This window comes from Lontra canadensis, unplaced genomic scaffold, assembly GCF_010015895.1.
Source record: "Lontra canadensis isolate GAN:19392208 unplaced genomic scaffold, GSC_riverotter_1.0 scaffold66, whole genome shotgun sequence".
In the NCBI taxonomy this organism is placed as follows: Eukaryota; Metazoa; Chordata; class Mammalia; order Carnivora; family Mustelidae; genus Lontra; species Lontra canadensis.
This window is the reverse complement of record NW_022631060.1, coordinates 470,705-492,416: the sequence shown is the minus strand read 5'-3', so window position 1 is coordinate 492,416 and position 21,712 is coordinate 470,705. Positions and strand designations below refer to the sequence as shown.

The 21,712-nt window shown below is 47.1% G+C and overlaps 1 protein-coding gene across 1 annotated transcript in view; it reads left to right on the top strand.

Annotated features, from left to right (window-relative positions):
- The first annotated feature begins 654 nt into the window (after nt 1–654).
- OSBP (oxysterol binding protein) overlaps nt 655–21,712 on the top strand; it is a 32,777-nt gene continuing 11,719 nt past the window's right edge. The window contains exons 1-9 of the mRNA XM_032879110.1: nt 655–1,127; nt 5,917–6,125; nt 8,364–8,614; nt 13,429–13,627; nt 13,861–13,963; nt 14,288–14,342; nt 14,524–14,655; nt 19,654–19,899; nt 20,175–20,295. Of these exons, the coding sequence (XP_032735001.1) occupies nt 763–1,127; nt 5,917–6,125; nt 8,364–8,614; nt 13,429–13,627; nt 13,861–13,963; nt 14,288–14,342; nt 14,524–14,655; nt 19,654–19,899; nt 20,175–20,295 (1,681 nt within the window). The 5' untranslated portion in view covers nt 655–762. The remainder of the gene's footprint in view (nt 1,128–5,916; nt 6,126–8,363; nt 8,615–13,428; nt 13,628–13,860; nt 13,964–14,287; nt 14,343–14,523; nt 14,656–19,653; nt 19,900–20,174; nt 20,296–21,712) is intronic.

Genomic DNA, 21,712 nt, shown 5'->3' with positions numbered 1-21,712 from the left:
GCTTCCCGGATCTTATTGGTTGTCTCCAGTCAGCCCCTCTCTCAATTGGTCAGCACTGCCTAGCGTCAGCTGTCACAGACACTATCCAGAACCAATAATCTCTACCCCCCACTCTGGCTCTCCTCCAACATGTGAGTGACCTTTAGACGAACCAATAAGATAGGGAAAGTGAGGATGTGAAAACGAGACTCCTTCCCTTTTTCTTCCTCTCGTTCAGCAAATGGTAGCTAAGGCTGAGCAGCTGACACCAACCACCAATCCTAAGGGCGGAACTGGGAAGTACAGAAGAGTGATGGGAGGAGGTGACGTGGCAGTGACGGGATCATAAACTGAAATGAGTGGCGGAAACCCTGGCCAATCCGTGATCGAATTGGCCGGGCACTCTGCATTCTCGGGTCCTCCCGGAGCGCCTGAGACTCCGGGAAAGCACCAATGGGCTTGTACGTGAGTCTGATTGGCCTTCAGCTGAACCAATCAGCGGCGTGCCTGCAGGACGCGTCCCACCCCGGGCTCTCACTGGGCGGTGTGGGATGACAGGCCCGAGAGAAATGCCAATGTCCTAAGGGTCCTCCGCAAGTGACGCTCAGGAGCACCAATCGACTGTCTCCTTCCCGGCGGCCGAGCCCTCCTCCCGCGGCGGGCCTGGCGGGGCGGGGACGCTGCGCGGCCGCTGCTGATGCGCTAGCCGTGTGGGGCTCTCCGGGCGGCGACGGCGGCTCTCGTAGGCGGTTCCGGTCCTGTATCTCGGGGCGGCGGCGGCTCATGGCGGCGACGGAGCTGAGAGGGGTGGTGGGGCCAGGGCCGGCGGCCATCGCAGCTCCGGGCGGCGGCGGCACCGGTCCCCCCGTGGTGGGAGGCGGCGGCGGCCGCGGAGACTCGGGGCCAGGCTCCGGGACCGCGCTGGGCACGGTGGCCGCGGCGGCGGCGGCGGGCGGCCCGGGCCCCGGCGCTGGGGGAGTGGCGGCTGCGGGCCCGACCCCTGCGCCGCCGGCGGGGGGCTCCGGCGGCTCCGGCGCCGGGGGTTCGGGCTCGGCTCGAGAGGGCTGGCTCTTCAAATGGACCAATTATATCAAAGGCTACCAGCGGCGGTGGTTCGTGCTGAGCAACGGGCTCCTGAGCTACTACAGGTAACTGCTTCCGGGGCGCCGTCCCCCACGGCAGCCCACAGTCCCCGCGCCGTCACCCTCTCGAGCCGGCACCGCAGCCAAGGTCGCCCCAGGCCCCTTTTCGTCACCTGCGCGCACTGACAGCCCGCGACGCGAGCCCACCACCACGAAAGTGAACGCCCCGGGTCTAAGCCCTCCACCCGGGTTACCCGCCCTTGTTGCAATACCTTCCACTCGGTCCCTGGCCTTTCCAGTTGTTTGGAGAGCATCTACTCTTCCATTGTGTTTCCACCAGCACAGAGGTGCAGTGATGAGTTCTGCAAGGAAGGCGCTGTTGTGGGTGCTAAGGGACGCATGTAGGAGAGCAGAGCCTAGGCATGGCTCTCCAGGAACTTGCTGTGAAAGTCCCAAGTCTTAGCTGTATGTGCCCAGTCTCCAGAATTCAAGGTTATTAGCAGCCCTTGATGTACCCGACGTTGTTCTCTCCACTTTCAGGCACAAGGACGCCAGGCACAGGGTGGCCTTGGTATCTACCCCCTGTTTTCCTTTTCTCTCCCAGACTTGGCATATGCCTTCACCTCCTGGACAGCCCGGAGTGGAGATGTGCACTCCAGTGCTGCTTTTATTCACACTCATCCACCTGCCCCCATGGGAATGGTTTAGAGGGTTTATCTAGTATTTCTGGGGTCTCTTTGGTTGGTTAGGTTTAAGTTTTTTTTTTCTTTTCTTTTTTTTTTTTTTTTTTTTTAGGTTTAAGTTTTATTAAAAGAAGAATCCACGTCTTTGGTATGATTACTTCTGTTCCACAGTGTTTGTTTTGGAGTGTTTAATATATATTTATGGTGACTCACAGTCTTGCTGTAAACTGCAGCATGCTTTTGGCCACTTGAGTTACTAGACATATGATACTGGATTTGGGAAGAAACATAGACATTTTCCGAGTGCTGGAGGGTTTGGATGGTTTTGTTGACTCCTGACACTAGCTCTGGGAGTTAGGAGATACTCCCATCTTACTGACGGGGAAACTGAGACCTAGCTGGGCAACTTTTCCGAGGTCTTAAGGAGTCAGGGTTTGACACTAGTTCTCTTCACACCAACATAACCTAAAACTCAGGTTAGTGTTAACATGAATCAATCAGATAATAGAGATCGTTGCTTGCCTATAGCAAGTACGTTTCTAGATCACCGTTACTATGTGTCCTTTATACAAAATATAATTAGTCTGTTTAAGGGAGACTTTGCTTAATAAAATGGCATTTCTAATTGAAATTTTTTAATAAAGACCATCCTGTTTGAGACCCCAAACGCTGTGAAGAGCAGCTCACTCTTTTTCTCTTCCTCTGCAAGTAGTCATTCTGCCACCAGGAGAGTTAGAGTGAATGAATCCCTTGCATCAGCTCTTAGAGAATTTTGAGGGGAAATTGAAGGTGGGAGTTGGAGGTTGTTGAAGTAAGAACACATTCTTATCTAGTCTCTAACAGTGGAAAATGCCTTAGCACATCCTCACTGCTTCAGCTACGTTGTGAATAGTTGTGTGTGTCATTTGCATTATTATATGTTCAGAATTAATTTTAATTTTAACCCTCTCTAAGTATTCATCCAGGATGATCAGTGGAGGGTTAGATCACAAGTCTGACATTTTAGTGTGTTCCAAAACTTTCCCCCTACTCAAGTCCTGCTTTCCTGTTACACTGACCACCACTCTAATGTTCAGTTGATTCGTATCCTAACTTAGCTTGTAAGTCACTGTTAACATTGATTCCTCGTCTTCAGAAGTTGTGTCACAGTCAGCTGCAGGCCTTACTGTGTGGCCATTTTTCCTTATCCAAGTTCTTACCAGTTCCACTTTCCATGCCAGTTGATTCTTTGATCAGTTACAGTGTTAAACAATGTTGATATTGGCTGGACATTAAGAACTTAAATGTTGCGGTCTCTTCAGGTATTTGCAGTCACTTTTAACTTGTCTCCTTCAAGAGCTAGTGGCACCTGTCTGACTACAGATCAAACTCCTTCCAAAGCATACCAAATCACATATTGGGAAATGTGCATACGCCTGTCTTTGCCAGCTAAGATGGTCCCACCCACAAACCAACCAAGCAACAGGAACCAGGGTTATCAAATCTGTGCACTGCCTTCAAAATCACACTGAAGTGGGGTGCCTGGGTGGCTCAGTGGGTTGAAGCCTCTGCCGTCGGCTCGGGTCATGGTCCCAGGGTCCTGGGATCGAGCCCCACATCGGGCTCTCTGCTGAGCGGGGAGCCTGCTTCTTCCTCTCTCTCTCTCTGCCTGCCTCTCTGCCTACTTGTGATCTGTCTGTCAAATAAATAAATAAAATCTTTAAAACAAAAAAAATCACACTGAAGTACTTCCTACCAACTACACTGGTAGTTTATTCTTAACAGGGTTCTTTGGGTTCCCATCTCCTTAGAGTTATTTAACTAAATTGTCATTCTTCCCACTTTTCGTGCCTCTGTAACCTGTCATCTCCTCTATATGCCTTTTATAAAATGCTGTTTTCTTTTTAACTGAGGTCATGTATTTCTTAGACCCATCCTGTGATGAACCATCCCAATGGGCTTTAGCGGGCCACTTCTCTCTTTTTACCCATCCTGTTCTTTCTTACATACACAGTTACATGGATGTCCCATTACCTAAAACCATATGTAGAATCCCAGCTTTCCCAGACACATGGTGACAGGGCCATATAGCATTAGTTTTCCTGACTAGCTTCTGGAGATTGACTTACTGTTTTGGCTGGCCTTTTTAGGGAACTTTCTAGACAGAAAGTCCACCTAATTGGTAAGTAGTGACTGAAGAACATATCTTGCACTCCGAAAATCATATCTTTCCAGCCTCTGTACGAATCATCTGTAACGTGTATCTGCCCGAACCCAAGAGCTCCTGAGTCAAGCCTGCCTTACTCCTAGGGTTCTTTCGTAGTTCTAAAACTGCTGTAGACTTTATGGGATGTTCGTGAAGATGACCCAGGCAGAAGACATTCGTATAAGTGTCTGGTGAAAAGTACCAACAGATAGTGAGGAAAGTGGTACAAAGTCCAAGTAGCACCCTTAGAGTAGAAAGCAAGGGTGAGCTGGCCTGTCAGCTGCGGTCTGAAATTCGTCCTGCATTATTCATAATGTAACTGAAGCTTGGGGGCGGGGGGGGGGGGGGGGGGGGGGGGGGGGGAGGAGGAGGTAAGAATAGAAAAAACAGGGATTCACGTTACAGTGTAGCAGGTGCAGGGGGTGGAGAATGGCCCAGTCCATTGAGACCCCCCTGGCCATCCCATACTGCTCATTTGTGCATTTGAGGAAGAAAAACCAGTTTCATGTGACACACTGAACAATAGCAAATCTGTCTTCCTAAGCACAGTAAACAGACTTTCTCAAACATACCAAGTCTTAGTTTCTGGAGATGGGGTGTGTGTCATTTCTGGCATGCAGGAATTCTGGATGTGCCAGGTGTGCGGGACTGCTTGGCGAAAGGGAAAGGGAAATGGCTCCGCTCTACACTGTGGCAGTTGGCAAAGGACTTTGACCTCTGTATGTTCCAAGTTGGTCAGGGAAAACTGTGGTCTCAACATGCAGGTCTCTGGGCATAACCCAGCGGGTGGCGGGGAAATTATCTCAGTCTGCAAGGTCTATGCAGTTGTGCTAGCAACTTGGTATTTTCTGTGAAGTAGCTTGTCACCAAGTGGTGATGTAAAGTTCAAAAGTTAGGCTATTAATAGAACTGTCAGTAGAGATGGGGAAAATTTTTACACCCAATCCTCTGAGAACAGATTTGCTGAATCTTTCCTAGCTATTAATAGGATGGCTTAGGAGTTCCTACCAATAGAGGTCAGTGGATCTTTGGAAAGAGCATATTCCCAAAGGATTATACTACCTGGTGATTCTTTTATGATTATTATTATTCTTTCTCTATTCCTACAGAGAGCTAGTTATTCCTTTCATATCATTTGAGCTGTAGTCAATACTTAATACCTAAGCATCTCAGTGTACCTTACACTGATGCAGTAGAATTCTAAGCGTAGTGTGACAACTCTCATTTGGGCTGAGTTGAGGTTAGGGAGGGGGGTTGTTCAGTATATGTGAAATGGAGCTCTTCTTTCTCAGAGGGAGTGAGATTGTAAGAAATTTTGTTGTGTGAGTTTATGAATCACTATTTTTTTTTAAATTTTATTTATTCATTTGAGAGAGAGACAGAGAGCGCACAAGCAGGGGGAGGGGCAGAAGGAGACTCCCTGCTGACCTGGGAGCCTGATATGGGGCTGGATCCCAGGAACTGGAGATCGTCACCTGAGCCGAAGGCAGATGCTTAACCATCTGAGCCACCCAGGTGCCCCATAAATCACTATTTTAAACTTAGAACTTGCTGAGTAAGAAGTAATTCCTGACGACAAAAAGGTAATGAGGGAACTTTTTTTGGTGTAATGGGCATGTTCTACATCTTGATTGTGAAGGTGGTTACACAGTTGTGTACATTTGTCAAAACTCACTGCATTATACACTGAAAATTGCTGAATTGACATAGCCTTCCATGAAGGCTCTTTCTGAAAAGCCGAGGGTGAGAGGAACAGCAGAGCAATACAATCTGACTCTGAAACACCACTTAATGGCTGTGAAAGGAAATCCCTGCTGATTGTTTCTGGAATTTTAGGGTGCCATGTGAGGGCAATAGTAGAACTTGCTGTTTCCTAAGGCTGCCTCATTTTCAAAAGGCTTAGAGCTACGAGAAGACAAGGAAGGAGGTGAATGATAAACCACCCATCCGCTTTTTACTTAAGCTGGTCTTTGTCTCATTATTGCAGGTCAAAGGCTGAAATGAGACACACCTGCCGTGGGACCATCAACCTCGCCACGGCCAACATCACCGTGGAGGACTCCTGCAACTTCATCATCTCCAACGGTGGCGCTCAGACCTACCATCTGAAGGCGAGCTCAGAGGTGGAGCGGCAGCGCTGGGTGACGGCCCTGGAACTGGCCAAGGCGAAGGCTGTGAAGATGCTGGCAGAATCGGGTAGGGAGCAGAGAACACCACGTGTGGGGAGCTTCCTGTTTGCGCCTCCTCGGCACATACCTTATTTTATCCCTCACTCTCAGTCAGTTATGACCCATCTGACTGACTCAGGCTTGTCCTCATCGTGTGGCATTTCTCCCGGAGTGGTGGCTTTCACCTGTCCGCAGTTCTGCCCTGCGCAGTGTCTGGAGATGTTTCTGTGGTCGTAGCCGAGGGTTGCTGCTCCTGCGGGCATCCGGTGACTAGAGGCCGGGGAGGCTTCACGGGACAGCCCTCACAGCCCAGAGTGAACCGGGCCCAAATGTCAGTAGTATCGAGGCTGAGAAGCTCTGTCGTAGAGGTGCAGTGGGTGTCCTTTTGGCTTTTAATGCCATTTGGCTACCTTAAAATTTGGGGAAAGAAATATTTTATTGCTAGGTCCATCTTAAGATCATTACAGCTCACAGTTTGATTCTGTTGTTACTTTTTTTCTTTTTCTCCTGAAATTTTCTTACCTAAGTATCTTCTGAGTTGAAACAAGCAGTCTTTATAGGTTGCCAGAAACCTTATAGGGGATACTGCCCATGAAAAATCTTTAGTTTGCCTTAGTTTCACCAGAAAGAGTGGTATACACGTTTTGATATTTCTTCAAGGAAAATTGTGGGATTTCCCCTGCCCCACTTGTTGATAGTTTAAGCACCCTGAGCTTGTCCACTCAGAGCTGACCGGGATGGTCACCTGCTGGCTTTTGTTCACCTCTTGTTTTTCTTATCCGCGGTCATTTCCCACACTGTATTTAAAACCTGGTAAACAGTGAAAGGAATATTTACTACATTGTTAGTTTTTTTTGGTAACAGGTTATATTTTGGGTTTAGTCCTGCCTCTGGAGCTAGCAGATAGGGGAGGTCTTCTCTTATTTCTTTTGTTTTGATTTTAGTGCTGATGTTCCAAAGGAGGTGACACTGCTAGGAAAGCATTTTACAGTTGCAGGACTGATAGCGAGAGGTGCAGCATGGCCCTCTGTTTGACCTGCTGCTGGAGGGTCGCTTAACAGAACACCTTACATTGCTTTCAGCGCAGGGGTGGCTTTAGTGTCAGATGAGTTCATCACAAAGTTCCTGAGCTCTCCTTTGGAAAAGGTAAATTAATGAGTCTTTTGGTGATGTGGACATTGCTTACAAAGAGCCAGCCTGCAGTTCACAGCCCGTTGCATACAGGGCTCACCTGTCACCCACAGGCTGATGGTGGATTTGTAGTAGTGATCAGCTTGGACCGGATTGGAACCCTCAAGCTTGAGTTACAACGCTCTATAATTCATTCCCAATCCCAGGAGCCATTTAGCTTCTCCGTCCTGTCTTCCAAGGGTCATTGGTTCCGAGACTTCAGCGCGCGTCAGAAGGCCTGGGCAGCTTTTTCAAAATGAAGGTTCCTGGGCGTGGCCTCACATCAGCCCAATCAGTTTCTGGGGCGGGGCCAGAATGTTGGCACCTTTAATAAGCCCAGGGCTGGGAGGGTGGGGAAATTGAATGTAGATGGACAAAAGGTACAGACTTGTAGTTATAAGATAAATAAATACTGGGGATGTAACATACAACATGATGACTATAGTTTTTTTAAGAATTTATTTATTTGACAGAGAGCATGAGCACAAGCAGGGGAAGTGGCAGGCAGAGAGAGAGGAAAGCCCCTGCTCCACAGGGAGCCCGATGTCGGGCTCAAACCCAGAACCCTGGGATCCTGACCTGAGTAGAAGACAGATGCTTAAGCGACTGAGCCACCCAGCTGCCCCCACACGATGACTGTTAACGCTATATGGTATATTTGATAATTGCTGAGAGATTACATCCTAGAAGTTCCCATACAAGGAAGAAAACATTTTTGAGATGATGGGGGCTAACTAAATTTATTGTGGTGATCATTTGTCAGTATATATAAGTCAAATCATTATGCTTTGACAGTGCTGTATGTCAGTGATGACTCGATAAAACTAGAAGGAAAAAGAAAAGCGCGAGCAGAATAAATGCTTCTCGTTATGTGTCCCAGTGGAAAAAAAAGGACGAACCAGCCTGGGTGTTTGTGGTGCAGGTGGGCTGTGGACTGCATCAGCGCCTAGTTGTCTGGTAACGGCAAGCTCTCCGTCGGCCGCAACGCCCAGCGCGAGGCGTGCTGGTTTAGCTGGGGACAGAGTTGCTGGGCTTACGACTCACAGCTCTGGAGTCACGTAACTGGCGTCCTGTGATTCCCCTTTTGGCTGTACAGATGAGTCTGGAGATGAAGAGGCTGTGTCGCAGACTGACAAGACGGAGCTGCAGAATACCCTGCGGACGCTCTCCAGCAAAGTGGAGGACCTGAGCACGTGCAACGACCTCATAGCCAAGCATGGCACGGCGCTGCAGCGCTCCCTCAGCGAGCTCGAGTCCCTGCGGCTGCCCGCCGACAGCAACGAGAAGATCAAGCAGGTCAACGAGCGGGCCACGCTCTTTAGGATAACATCCAATGCCATGATCAATGTGAGTGCTGAGTGCGGCTGGCGCCTGGGCCGCCTTTTCATTCTTTCCCCCGGAAGGTCGTTCTCCCCATGTGCCGTGCTGGGGAACGTTGGAAATGAGAAAGCAGGGAACCGCTCAGGGGACTTAAGTGACATTGTTTGTTCCATGAACGAGACCAGGCCGCACAGTTGGAATGACTTTCCTGCTCTGCTCACACAGTCCATGCCAACCTGGGAATTCGTTAGGAGGCCAGGGGCCCAGTCTTCCTTCTGCAGCCAGCAGGACATCTGGTGGTGATGTTAGTTGAGTCCCTTAACCTCTCTGGGCCGTGGTTTTCTTTTGTTTTTATCTAACCTGATCCACTGGATCTGAGAGGTCTCCGTGGGTCCCTTCTGCTGTTGTGTGTGAACTTCAAGTTGGGAGTCTTACCGTCCTTTGCTAGTGCGTTCTGGCCTACAGTGTGGTAAGTGGGGGCCGGCCAGGTACTAGTGAGAACTTGATAATACTAGTTAGTCCCATCTGTAGTCCTTGATCCCAGGGTTAATTCTGGGTGACAAGACAGAATATTCAAATTTGGGTACTTTGCTTTCAAAAAGAAGGGACCAGTGCTCCTATTTTATTGTGACTCTAGCCTCGGGTGGCTGAGTGGACTACGTCAGCTGCCTGGGTACAGGGCTCCAGGTAAACTCAGAGCATGGCGGGCGTTGGGATGTATTTCAGAAACTGGGTGATAGGTGTGAAATGAATACATGGTTTAAATAGCGCGGTTTCTCCTCTCCTGGTGACTGATCTCACCTGGCGGGTTGTTTCAGTTAACTTACCCAGAGGAACACCAGGGGTTATGTCGTAAGGCAAGTGGAATGGGTATTCTGAGAAAGGGGTTACGCTGGTTTTGCCCCTGTCCAATTAAATGGCATGAAATTATCCTACCAGGGCCAGATTTTCCCTTGTTCAGGGAGCGATAGTAAGATACCTTCTTTGAACTAGTTTAGTTCACATGGCTTCTAGAGATCAAAGGTCTTTTCTCGTGACCGGGGGAACATTTTGTTTTTTTCACTTAAAACCCCTTTGTTACTCAATAGGAAGTTGTGATAACCTTGATTTTCATATCATTTTCTGAAATGTTGAACATTTTCTTCAGTGCTCTGATTCACATACCAGGTAGAACAGGCTAATTGTTTTTGTCTACTTCAGGACTGCAGGAAGATCAGCTGTCTCCCAGGACCATCCTGCCCATCAGCACGAGTGCTTGTGTTTGTTTCTAATGGCTAATCGTGTGCTCTTGTTCCAAACTGTCCACTTCTTAGTGATGGCATGCCTATTTTTCAGGTCCTCTTGTGATCAGGAAAATCTCATAAATCATACAGGTCAATTCACCAATAGTAAATAAATACACTTTTTAAATGGAACAACTCAGGCCACAATAGTCCACTGACAGTGCGTGTTGCCTCTTGTCCCTGCTCCATGGCAGGTTTTCTTCCCTTCTGATGTGAAAAATTAGCTAAATCAAACACCTCTTGGGGAGCCTGGGTGGCTCAGTGGGTTAAAGCCTCTGCCTTCGGCTCAGGTCATGATCTCAGGGTCCTGGGATCGAGCCCCGCATCGGGCTCTCTGCTCAGCAGGGAGCCTGCTCTCCCCACCCCCACCTTCTCTGCCTGCCTTTCTGCCTACTTGTGATCTCTGTCAATTAAATAAATCTTTAAAAAAAAAAAAAAACCTCTTGATAAAAAATATTCTCATAAAACTGAAACCCAGTTTGGATTTTTCTTTCGAAAAAAATGCTCATCTTTGTTCCTTGGGGCAGTTCCTCCTCCCCAAGTTGTAAATGTTCAGAGTTTGTGTCAAAGGGAATGATCCTTTGGCAATCAGAGGTAAATTGTGTGTTTTCATTCTGTTCTCCCCAGTGTACTGCCTATGCCTCCTTCATAGCTGGGTGTTGCTTGAAATGGGTTTTTTATGCTTGTGTTTTTTCCTTTGTATCTTTTCGGTGATAACGGCAAGGCCTTAATATTAACCTGCTAACTTCACATCCCCAAACAGGCAAAGTTTTATCAAAGGAAGAGTACGTTTTGCTCAATTTCTTGATTGCTTAGGGCATAGCTATTCTTACCACCAAAATGAATCTAACCTGAGAAATACATTTGATACTATTAGTGTATCCATTTGCTTATCCAGGAAACATCCATGGAGCACCATCTGTTTTCTAGGCACTGTGCTATGGGATATAAAACAAATGTGGATACGGTCCCTGCCCTCAGGGAGATTATTCTTTAGTGAAAGGACAGAGAAGTGACGGATCATTATAGTGTGCTAGGTGTCATGATAGAAAGGAGCACAGGCTGCTGTGGTGTATATAGGATATTGGAGGTGTTCAGCTCAGACCAGGAAGATTACAAGATAGAGAAGGTAACTCCTCAACTAACTTTTGAAAGACCAGAGAGACTCTTCCTATGAAAAAAGGCAATAAAGAGCTTGGGGGCCTGAAGTCCAGCTGCTTTGTCTATCTACATAACCGGCTTCCTCTGTGAACGCAATTCCTTTTCGGTAAATGGTGATGATACCAGTAGCTGCTCAAAGAATTGTTGAAAGGCTTCTATAGATAATTAATGTAAAGGGTTCAGCAAAGTGCCTGACATAATTGCCTTTCATTAAACTTGAGTTATGATCAGTATTCTTAAAAGAAGTGTGGGAGAAGAACTGATCTGGGTATGGATGTGGCTTACGCAGATCCCTTCCCTCCCTCCCAGTCTGAAAACTAATTGACTGTTAGAATAAGGAAGTAGCTAGAGATAAGGCTGGCCAGGGATTAAGTGTGGGGGAGGGGATGGGGTACAGATCCTACTAAATGGGCTTGGTAGAGTGGATTAGAAGGGGATAAGACCGATTTTGATGCAGGCTTAACTATAATAGCTAACGCCTTATTGAACGCTTACTGTGAGCCTCAGATTTCTAAGTGCTTTACAGGTAAAGCAACGACTCTTTGAGACAGTTGCTGTGGTGGTTCTTTGTTTACATATGAGGCACAGATAGATTAAATAAATAACTTGCCCCAAATTGCATAGCTAGATAGTGGGATGGAGCTGTGAGTAAAGCCCCAATGATGGAACTCCTCTGAGTCTAGAGGATGGAAAGATGTGTACACAGATCCCAGAAATATTAAAGAAGAATCAGTAGGACTTGATAATTGGAAGTGGAGAGGGAAGAAAAATGTAAGAATCAAGGGTGCCTCCAAGTTTCCTGGCTTGGGCAGGGGAGGAGGGCCCTGGTACTCTTCTTCTTTTTTTTTTTTTTTTTAAAGATTTTATTTATTTATTTGACAGAGATCACAAGGAGGCAGAGAGACAGGCAGGGAGAGAGGAGGAAGCAGGCTCCCTGCTGAGCAGAGAGCCCGATGCGGGGCTCGATCCCAGGACCCTGAGATCATGACCCGAGCCGAAGGCAGAGGCTTTAACCCACTGAGCCACCCAGGCGCCCCCCTGGTACTCTTCTTGGTGTGGAGAACAAACACCAAAGGGCGAGGTAGAGTCAGAAAGGGAACATGGTGTGTTCACTCTGGGACCCTAGGATTTTGAGATTACTTTGAACTGTTGGATAGACAATTGGATACCCTGTCTCCATGAATGCAGAGCTGGAATTACTGATTTTGTAGACATTAGCCTATAAGCAAACGTTGAAACCATGGGAGTAGATGTTTTGTGTTTACTTTTTAGTTTCGCCGTAACAGGGCATAGACTTTTAAGCTTGCATTGCTTCCTTCCTTCATTATTTATTAAGCAGACTTTATCAGGCTCCTACAATGTACAAAGCAACTAAGTTAGGAGCTGTATATAAATAAGATATAAATGGTGTGTTCAAGTTGCTTGGAACCCACCTGGAGAGACAGGAAATCAGTTACAATGCCACTGTGGATGGTATAAAACAGAAGTGTGTGCAAAGTGCTATGGAAATGCAGAGGAGAGATTGGCTGCTTATGAAATCATCACATAAGAAGGAACATTTGCCATAGATCTTAGAGAAGAAAGAGGACTTGGCCAAGTCGAGGAAGTAGGTAGGAAAAGGCATTCCTGGCAAAGCAACTAGCATATGCTTGTGGCAGGCATGCCTGGGAGAGCAGGTCAGTGTGGCCCCACTGTCGGGCGCAGGAGCAAGTCCAGCTGCCTGGGGAGGAGGATACAAAGCAGGTGGGTGGCCATACCTGAAGGGCCCTTGACATTCAACCCAATAGTTAGGTTCCCAGTGGGGAGCCTGTGAAGGGGGTAATTTGAGCAGGTCTGTGTTTTGACTGTAGATCCCTTCTTTGATGCCTCATGTAGGCTTCTGGTTTTTAAGGTCAGTTGTTTCTCTTTGTGACCAAAATAAAAACCAGCTGCTTTCCCCATTTTGATCTAATTCAGGGCAGATTCCCTTTTCTCAGCGTCTGAATTCCTCAACTTTAGGTGACCTGAGTGTGGTCAGGAATGTATTGAAAGCAGTTATCCTCTGCTTGTCCTCATCTTTCTTTCAGTCAGTAGATTGCTGCTTTTGGTTCAGTTCACACAGTTGGCCTTTGTGACATTGCCACAAATACCTTGTCTAGGTTTACTGCTCACTCGGCATTTGTTTCATCCTCATGACCAGGAATATGTAAAGGAACCGTGACAGCCATGTCCAGTTTTTTTCCCTGGGGCTGACCTTGATTGCATCACGGAGCTGGCTGTCCCTGACACTGTGGAATAAAAATGAGTCTTCCACCGTAATTTGCGAAAGTTCCTAGAATATGGTTACTTAACGGGCTCACAGAGGCCTGAGGGAACTCTCTGACTAGTTGGGTTGAGCATAACTCTTTCTCCATACAGGCCTGCAGAGATTTCCTCATGTTAGCCCAGACCCATAGTAAAAAGTGGCAGAAGTCCCTTCAGTATGAAAGAGACCAGCGTATCCGGCTGGAAGAGACCCTGGAACAGCTGGCGAAGCAACACAATCACCTGGAGAGGGCCTTCCGGGGGGCCACGGTGCTGCCGGCGAACACCCCTGGCAGCGCTGGTTCTGGAAAAGGTAAGTCGCCTGGCTCTGGGGTGGCCCGTTCACATAGGAGCCAGGTGGTTTTCTGCCACTGATAGCAGACCTGCAGACACTCCAGGATCAGGGGCTTCTGTGCCAGGGAATTGGAGCTGTTTACTTCTCCTGCCGCGTGTTCCTGTGCGGTAGTCGCAGTGGTCAAGATCCTGCTGGGCTGGGTTTTGGTAAATTGAGCCAAAGTAAACGAATGGCCTTCCTTCTCCTTGCAGATCAGTGCTGCTCTGGCAAAGGAGACATGAGTGACGAGGATGATGAGAATGAGTTTTTTGATGCTCCTGAGATCATCACCATGCCCGAAAATTTGGGCCACAAGTAAGTTGTCCTTGACTCCTGCCAAAAAGAACACATCCGGCCATTAGAGTTGAGAAACGTTTCAGTGGGACTGTCGTACTTGTCGGTGTTAACTAAGATCTGGACTCTTTTCCTTAAATGAGTGGAAAACTCTCACCTTTTTTCCATGAGCGAGTTCTCTAGAGATATTTGAATTCATGCATATTCTAATCTAAGTGTTGTCGTTCAGTTACCTGTTACTAACTTCGTGCAGTGTGCTTCGTACTCCACTTTGTAGAGACCTGGCGAGGACCACTCTAGCTGTTGATCCTTGTTCTAATTCCCATATGTTTCCCACCTGTGTAGACGTACTGGCAGCAACATCAGTGGAGCCAGCAGTGACATCAGCCTGGATGAACAGGTGACATTCAGTTGGGAGCCATCGGATGGGAGACCTGGGCGTGATTCTCCGGGATTTGCTTGTAAAGCCCTTGTGAGAAACAGAAAATGCTCATTCTTTTTTAAGATGGGGGAAGGGAAGCATATAAATACCGGGTTTTCTGTTCTTTGTGGGTGATTGAATGGCTTTGTTTTGCCCTTAGTACAAGCATCAGCTGGAAGAGACCAAGAAGGAGAAGAGAACTAGAATACCATACAAGCCAAATTACAGCCTCAATTTATGGAGCATCATGAAGAACTGCATTGGAAAAGAACTCTCGAAGATCCCCATGCCGGTGAGGCTCTTGCACACCTGCGCTCTGCCAGGAGGGCCTCTCGGGCCACAGTGGGAAGAGTGCTCCTGTGACAGCTCCACACACTTGAGAGGCAGTTCGTGTGTGGCGTGGTCTTTGTTACCCTTATCGTCATAAAGTGTCCCTTAAAATTAGCTGCTTTAATGTAGTCTATGGATCTGGTGTGTTTCCACATCACGTCGAAGCAGATGCATTTGTTTAATGACGTTTATGAGCAGATTCCTAAGCTCGACATGCTGGGGGCCTGTACAGATAAATGCGACGTAGTTTTTGTGTTCAAAAAGCATGTAGTTTAAAGGAGGCAGACATGAAAACAGGTAGAAAATTTTAATCTCTACGGTAGTGTTATGGGAAGTACTAGCCATACACAGGCTTGGGGAGCACAGAACAAAGACAGTCCGTTCTGTCTGGGAAGATGACGACCATCTCCATGGTGACGTCGGTGTTTGGGCTGACCTCCCTGCCTCCCTTCCTGCCCTCCAGTCTGTCCACACTATTGCCAAAATGACCTTTTTAAAATCACAAATGTAGTCATGTCACTCCTTAGCCTAAAATCCTTAAGTGAATTCCTTCTTTGCTTTGAGGGTGGTCCAGATTCCTTAGTGGGCCTGACACTTCTTCCTTGGACCAGGCTCCACCCACACTGCTGATCTAGTCTTTCAGAGTTAACGTTCAGGTGTGCTAGAGGCATCTTGGTTTCTTCCCCTCAGGGCATTTGCGCAGACTGCTCTCTCTGCCCAAACTTTCATCAGCTCCCCGTGCAGGCGTGCTGTGGCTAATCGCCTTGAGGATTCAGCTACAACATTATGTCTGTTAGCAAGCTTTCACCCATGCATCCGGACAGGGTGAGAAGGCTCTCCCTTGTGTTCCAACAGGTTCCATTGCTCAGTCATTACACAAGCATTTACTGAGCTGCCTCCTGTCTGCCTGGTGTTATACCCGTGTATCCGTTATGTTTGATTTAGGATCAATTTAAAGAAACAAATTTAAAATCTGTTTGTCTAAACCCTGGGTCAGCAAACTGTGTGGCCATCTATGCAGCCTGCAAGCTAAGAATAGTTTTTATATTTTTAAATATCTCAAAAGAATAAAAAAGAGGATAATATTTCCTGATGTGAAATTTATATAAAATGTAGATGTTAGTGTCCCGTAAGTTTTATTGGAACACAGTGATGCTCGTTCATGCGTGTATTGTCCGTGGCTGCCTTCATCCTACAGCAGCAGTGTTGAGCAGCTGTGACGGGGCCATATGGCAGTGTCATATGGGATAGTAAATAATTCGGTTTTGAGGGCCATATAAATATTTACTATCTAACCTTTTATAGAAAAAGCTGGCCAATCCCTACCTTAAGCAACTACTAGCCTAAGTCATCCTCCTGTTAAAGTCCAGAAGTAGGGGATCCCGGGCTGGTACCCTACTCCACACCATTGGGACCAGGCTTCTTTCTATCCTGTTGCTCTGCTATCTGTGGCCTCAGTTCCTGGGTCTGAAGTGGCTGCTCTTCAGCGTCTCATCCCAGTTAGCAGGAAGAAGGGAAGAGAAGGGTGTGCCCTGCCTGCGAAGAGTACTTCCTGGAAATTGCATGAACTACTTTCACTTTGGTCTCTTTGGCCAGAACTTAGATGGCCACAGGTGGCAGGGAGGACTTCTGCCTTCAGTGGCGTGGCTTACTTAAACACGGGGTGGAGGCGGGGGAGGGGAGGTTTCTATTTCTTGCAGCAGAAGGGAAGAGTGGAGAGTGGGGGTAGCATACAGAAATACGGAAAGTATTCTCCTCCCTTCTTGGGTCTTACGGACCGGTGTGTGGCTTCTGCTTCTCCACAGACTGTGTTCCTCATGGGCAGAGACTGTGTCTTACTGCCTTTCATATCTTTGTTGCTTAGCCAGCGCCTGGCACAGGTATACCAGTTAGCAAATGTCGAAGTCATTAATTAACTGGGTCTTAGAAAACAAATGGATTCATAGGTTAAGTGTGTAGGATTTCTGTTAGGAAAGTGTTGACTTCTGGACAAGAAAAGGCCATGGGTTAACACCCTGGAGACACACAAAATTACTGGTTTACTGGGGGCCTGAAAAGAAGCCTCACTTTTCTGGTGCCTTGCAGAAAGTAGTGGGAGGTGGGCTGGAAAGGCGGGTCACTGCAGCCTCAGAAGTGCAGTTCTTGCTTAGAAATAACTTCTGCGTCTAGGTGACCTCTCTGTCCTTTACCATTAGTTCCTTGTTGACATTGCCACTAGGGGTGTGCAGTCCTGTACCTGTTTGCCAAAGCTCGAGTCCTCGCCCTTTGCCTGCCCTGTGCGGCGTCACAGGAGAGCTGGTTCCTCCAGGCTGTTTCTCAGGTTCTGTGCCTTGGCAGCTGGCTGCGCTCCACCAGTGCAAGGCACCAGTAGGAGTTGGGGGGGAGGGGATTGTGGGGGAGAAGAAGGGAGGGACCCTGGCCATGCATTCTCCTGGGCAGCGCTTTGACGGTGGCTGTGTGGCTCTGGTTTCCGCTGGACGGGCCCCCTGAGACTTCAGCTGCTGCTGGGTGCCTCTGGCCTCTGGGACATGGTTCTACCACTTCTCTTTGTTCCTCCAGCCCCGTGCCCACGGCCTCCTGCTGTTGTGATCTCCAAGTTGTCTAAGTGTCTATCAGCTGTGTAATGAATTCCCTCCTTTCTTCTGCTTTAAATTTGCAGGTTCATTTGTTTTCCTGTTGGGCCTCTGGCTGATAAAATGACCAATATGAAAAGCTGGGCACCTTTAGAGAAACTGTGGTTCCTGGAACAGTGATTGGGGGCCAGGGCTGCGTGTGTGTAGAGAACAGCAAGGGCTTAAGGACGCACTGATTCCAGGCCCAGGATGTGCCCATATGTCTTGTAGCTATCAGTGGAGCTCACTCTTCGTCCCATGCTCCTCAACACACATGGAAGCGTTACTTTGTGTTGCCTGAAGTTCTGCCCATGAGAGATTTTGTCAGCATAGTTTCTAAGTACCTTCTGTAAAAGGACTCCAAGGATTAGAGCTGTGTTAGTCCATTACCCCTCAGTGTGCATTTTTTCTTTTGCTGTTTTTCTCTAAGTGTGTCTCAGCATCAAGAAGATGGTTTTGGAGTGTGGTGCCCTATTTTAGTTGAGGCAGGTTAGATCCTACTGCCCAAAAGAGGAGTGTTTTTTTTTTTTTTTTTTTTTTAAGATTTTATTTTATTATTTATTTGAGAGAGAGGGAGAAGAAGAGGGAGAAACAGACTCCCCACTGGGTGGAGAGCCCAATGCAGGGCTCGATCCCAGGATCCTGAGATTATGACTGGAGCCAAAGGCAGACATTTAACCGACTGAGGCACCCAGCCACCCCCAAAAGGGAAGTGTTCTGTTGTTGGTCCAGTGACTCTTTGTTCACTGGGAAATTTGCACAGAGATGCTGGGTATATTTCTCAGAGAAAAAGTAGGCTGTAGCCTATATTTCATTTTTTAAATGTATACATGCATAGACATAAACATGGCAATATGATGGGTATCTTTGGGTAATGGCATCTCAGGTAGATTTTTTCCTTTTTAAAGTTTGTTGTAGTAAAAGTTACAAGACACTTCACCATTGGGAGGGCAGTAAATATTGGGGTACTATGTGGCTCAGAGGTTGGTGGGTAGGAGGTTGGACAAAAATTCAGAAAAAGAGGTGGGACCACAGGAAAGAGAAGTGTTTTTGTTTGTTTTAACTGAAATATTGCTCTAGGCCAGCTCAATCAATAGAAAGGGAATTGTTTTCCTCCTCCCTCTGTTCTTTGGATTCAGAACTCAGGCTAATGATATGCAGGCTTGTTCAGTGAGATTGCTGTATTGTAAAGCTAAAGTAAGCTTTGTGGGCTATCGTGGAAAGCTAACCTGTTTTTATAGTAATTTTTTGAATAGTAAAGTCATCTTAAATCCCAAACATTCAGCTTAGAAGCTAACTCTTTTTCGGGAGATGGAGAGATAATGTCTCTTTTGTTCACTTCTCTCTCTACCCAGTGGGTAGTATAGGATCTGGCACACATGAGGGCTCAATAAATATTTGTGGACTGCATAAGGGAACAAACGAACAAATGAACATCTCCCCTACAGAAGCACACATAAACTTGCTTCATCCTATGGTTGAGAGCCCTAACTTGGCTCTGAAACTTGAAAGGCAGAAACACTTGAAGCCCCCAGTCAGCCCCGATCATGAGCACTCCTGTCCAGAACACAACTGCCCAGCCTCAGAGACGAAACCAGATCCTGGCCTAATGTAGAACTGAATCCGTAATTAGCAATTGAGGGGTACTTGGGTGGCTTAGTTAAGTGTCTGCGTTTAGCTCAGGTCATGATCCCAGGGTCCTGGGATCAAGGCCTGCATCAGGCTCCTTGCTCAGTGGGAGTGGGCTTCTCTCTCTCCCTCTGCCCCTCCCTCCGCTCCTGCTCACTCTGTCTCACCCCCCCAAAAAAAATCTTAAAAAAAAAATTAGCAATTGTCTCATCCAGGAGTAAGAAGCTACCTTTCGTAATGTTTTCTTTTCACCAGTCAGGACAAGCCTGTACTTAAAATTCACTACCCTTTCTTTTCTTCCTCAAGACTTTTAAATACCTCACTTCATCTCGGAGTATACTTGTGCTAAAATACATTTCTTCTTTTATTCGTTCTTTCTATACCTATTTGATGGTGGTTTCCTGTGGGTGAGGCATCAATGGCTCTCGGATATGCAGGGATGAACAAAGAGGCACGGTTCCCATCTCAGAGAGCTTACAGTCCGTGAAGTAAATGAAAACATTGATTTATACCACTCGTTGACATGGACAGTTGACCAGGGAGGGTGCATCGCTTGTAGGTTAGATCTTAGAGCCAGTCTCCTGAGCAAAGGCCTCTTTTCTTCCCAGTGATTTGCTTTATCATCTTAACAACCTGATATGTCTCCCTACCTGCAAAAACATCCAACTGTCTCTGATAGATGTGTGGGCAAGTTTTTAAATCTGTTCTTTTCCTGACAGGTGAACTTTAATGAGCCCTTATCCATGCTTCAGCGCCTTACGGAAGATCTGGAATACCATGAGCTGTTAGACCGAGCTGCAAAATGTGAGAACTCTCTAGAACAGCTCTGTTATGTTGCAGCTTTCACCGTGTCCTCCTACTCCACTACTGTCTTCCGTACCAGCAAGCCATTCAACCCACTCCTTGGGGAGACTTTCGAGCTGGACCGATTAGAGGAGAATGGGTACCGGTCCCTCTGTGAGCAGGTAAAGGGGCCTCAGGACTGGGACACATTTGCTTTGAAGAAAAGGATCGTTTTGGTTGATACCTCTAGGTGCTACTTTTGCAGAAATTCAGTCCCTGTCATCCCAGGCTGCCTTCTTTTCCTTTAGGGCTTCAACACCGGAGGCCCTGGTATTCACCTACTGTTGTGGGTATACAAATGTCAAGTGTGCGTTTTGGGTCTTTATCACCAGTTCACAGGCAGAATCTTTTCCTTCTCCTCTCCCCTGTCTTAATTTGAACCACTGATTTCTCCAAGGTGAGTCATCATCCCCCTGCTGCTGCACACCATGCCGAGTCCAAAAATGGCTGGACGCTGCGTCAGGAAATCAAAATCACCAGCAAGTTCCGAGGCAAATACCTCTCCATCATGCCCCTCGGTAAGGCTGCCATCTGTGTAAGAAGGAAAGATTTTCTGGCTGGAAAGAAGTGGTCACTGCTTTGACAGGAGACTAGAAGTCTGATTTGGGTACTGAACCTTAACTTGCCAGCTCTGGGCAGGTCATTTCACTTCTCAGCTGTCAAATGAGTGAGGAGGCATGAGATTCTTTAAGGGTCCGTCCAGTCATCAATGCTTCTTAGTTATATCTAATCTTTAAGTATCATTTTAGAATATAAAATCTGGCATGCTTAAAACTCTTTCTCTTAACCAGTGTTGTTGCCCCCACTACTCTAGCAATCAGCTTCACTCCATAAATCACAACTCCTGTGACTGCAAGGTTAGATTTCTTGGGTGGTCCCTTCCCTTTTTGTATCCTTTCTCCCCTCTCTCTTCCACCACTGGAAAGGTGAGGTATCATTTAGGTAATGGCTAAACTCCAGGTAAGAGGAAACTTCATTTAAAAGATCTTACTGGATTACAAGTTAATTGTGCACCAACATAAAAAAGATCAGGCCTGGGAATAGGAATCCTAATATGCAGTATTAGCGAGTCTGTACTTGAGGGGAAATGAGGTTACAAAGTGTCGTAGTGATTCTCCAGGTTCTCTTGAACCAGAGCAGCCACATTTGGCTGTGCGTGTCCAGAAGAGTGGATGCTGAAAAAGATACAGAGCAGACAGAGAGAAAGCCAAGTAGCTGCTTAGAGACAGAGCGGTCAGTAACTGCCTGAGCTCCTGGTGGCCTTCCATTTCCTGGTTCTAGTCTGTCCTGAGGTGTGGCCTTAGTGCTGGGTTAGAGTCATCTTCTTTAGTAAATTCCCCTTTCCTCTCAGAAATACAAAATGTAGGGGCGCCTGGGTGGCTCAGTGGGTTAAAGCCTCTGCCTTCGGCTCAGGTCATGATCCCAGAGTCCTGGGATCGAGCCCCACATCGGGCTCTCTGCTCAGCGGGGAGCCTGCTTCCTCCTCTCTCTCTCTGCCTGCCTCTCTGCCTTCTTGTGTTCTATCTGTCAAATGAATAAATAAAATCTTAAAAAAAAAATACAAAATGTAGTAGGTATAGAAATGAGAAAGTGTCTAGAAAATAAAAATTAGCCAGAAGACAAGTGCAGGAATGTTTGTAATATATTAAAAGGAGAAAAGAAACGGGAGTGTTAGCTCTACCGCCTCATGGCTAATAGGCAAAAGACTCTTAGATGAAAAGGTCAGTGAGTGGTTTTGGTCTTGATGTTTACTGAGGACCTTAGAAAAGGTCTTCAGTAAAAAAGGTTGCTAACTGTCTTTGATGCTAACAATTTCAGAAGTATCTGGTGAAGAGCAGTTAAGCTTGGGGTGTTCTAACCTGATGTGCAGAACTAGGATGTCACTGGTCATATTGCAATATGACTTTTGCCCATGGAGAAGTTGGAGGCCCCCTG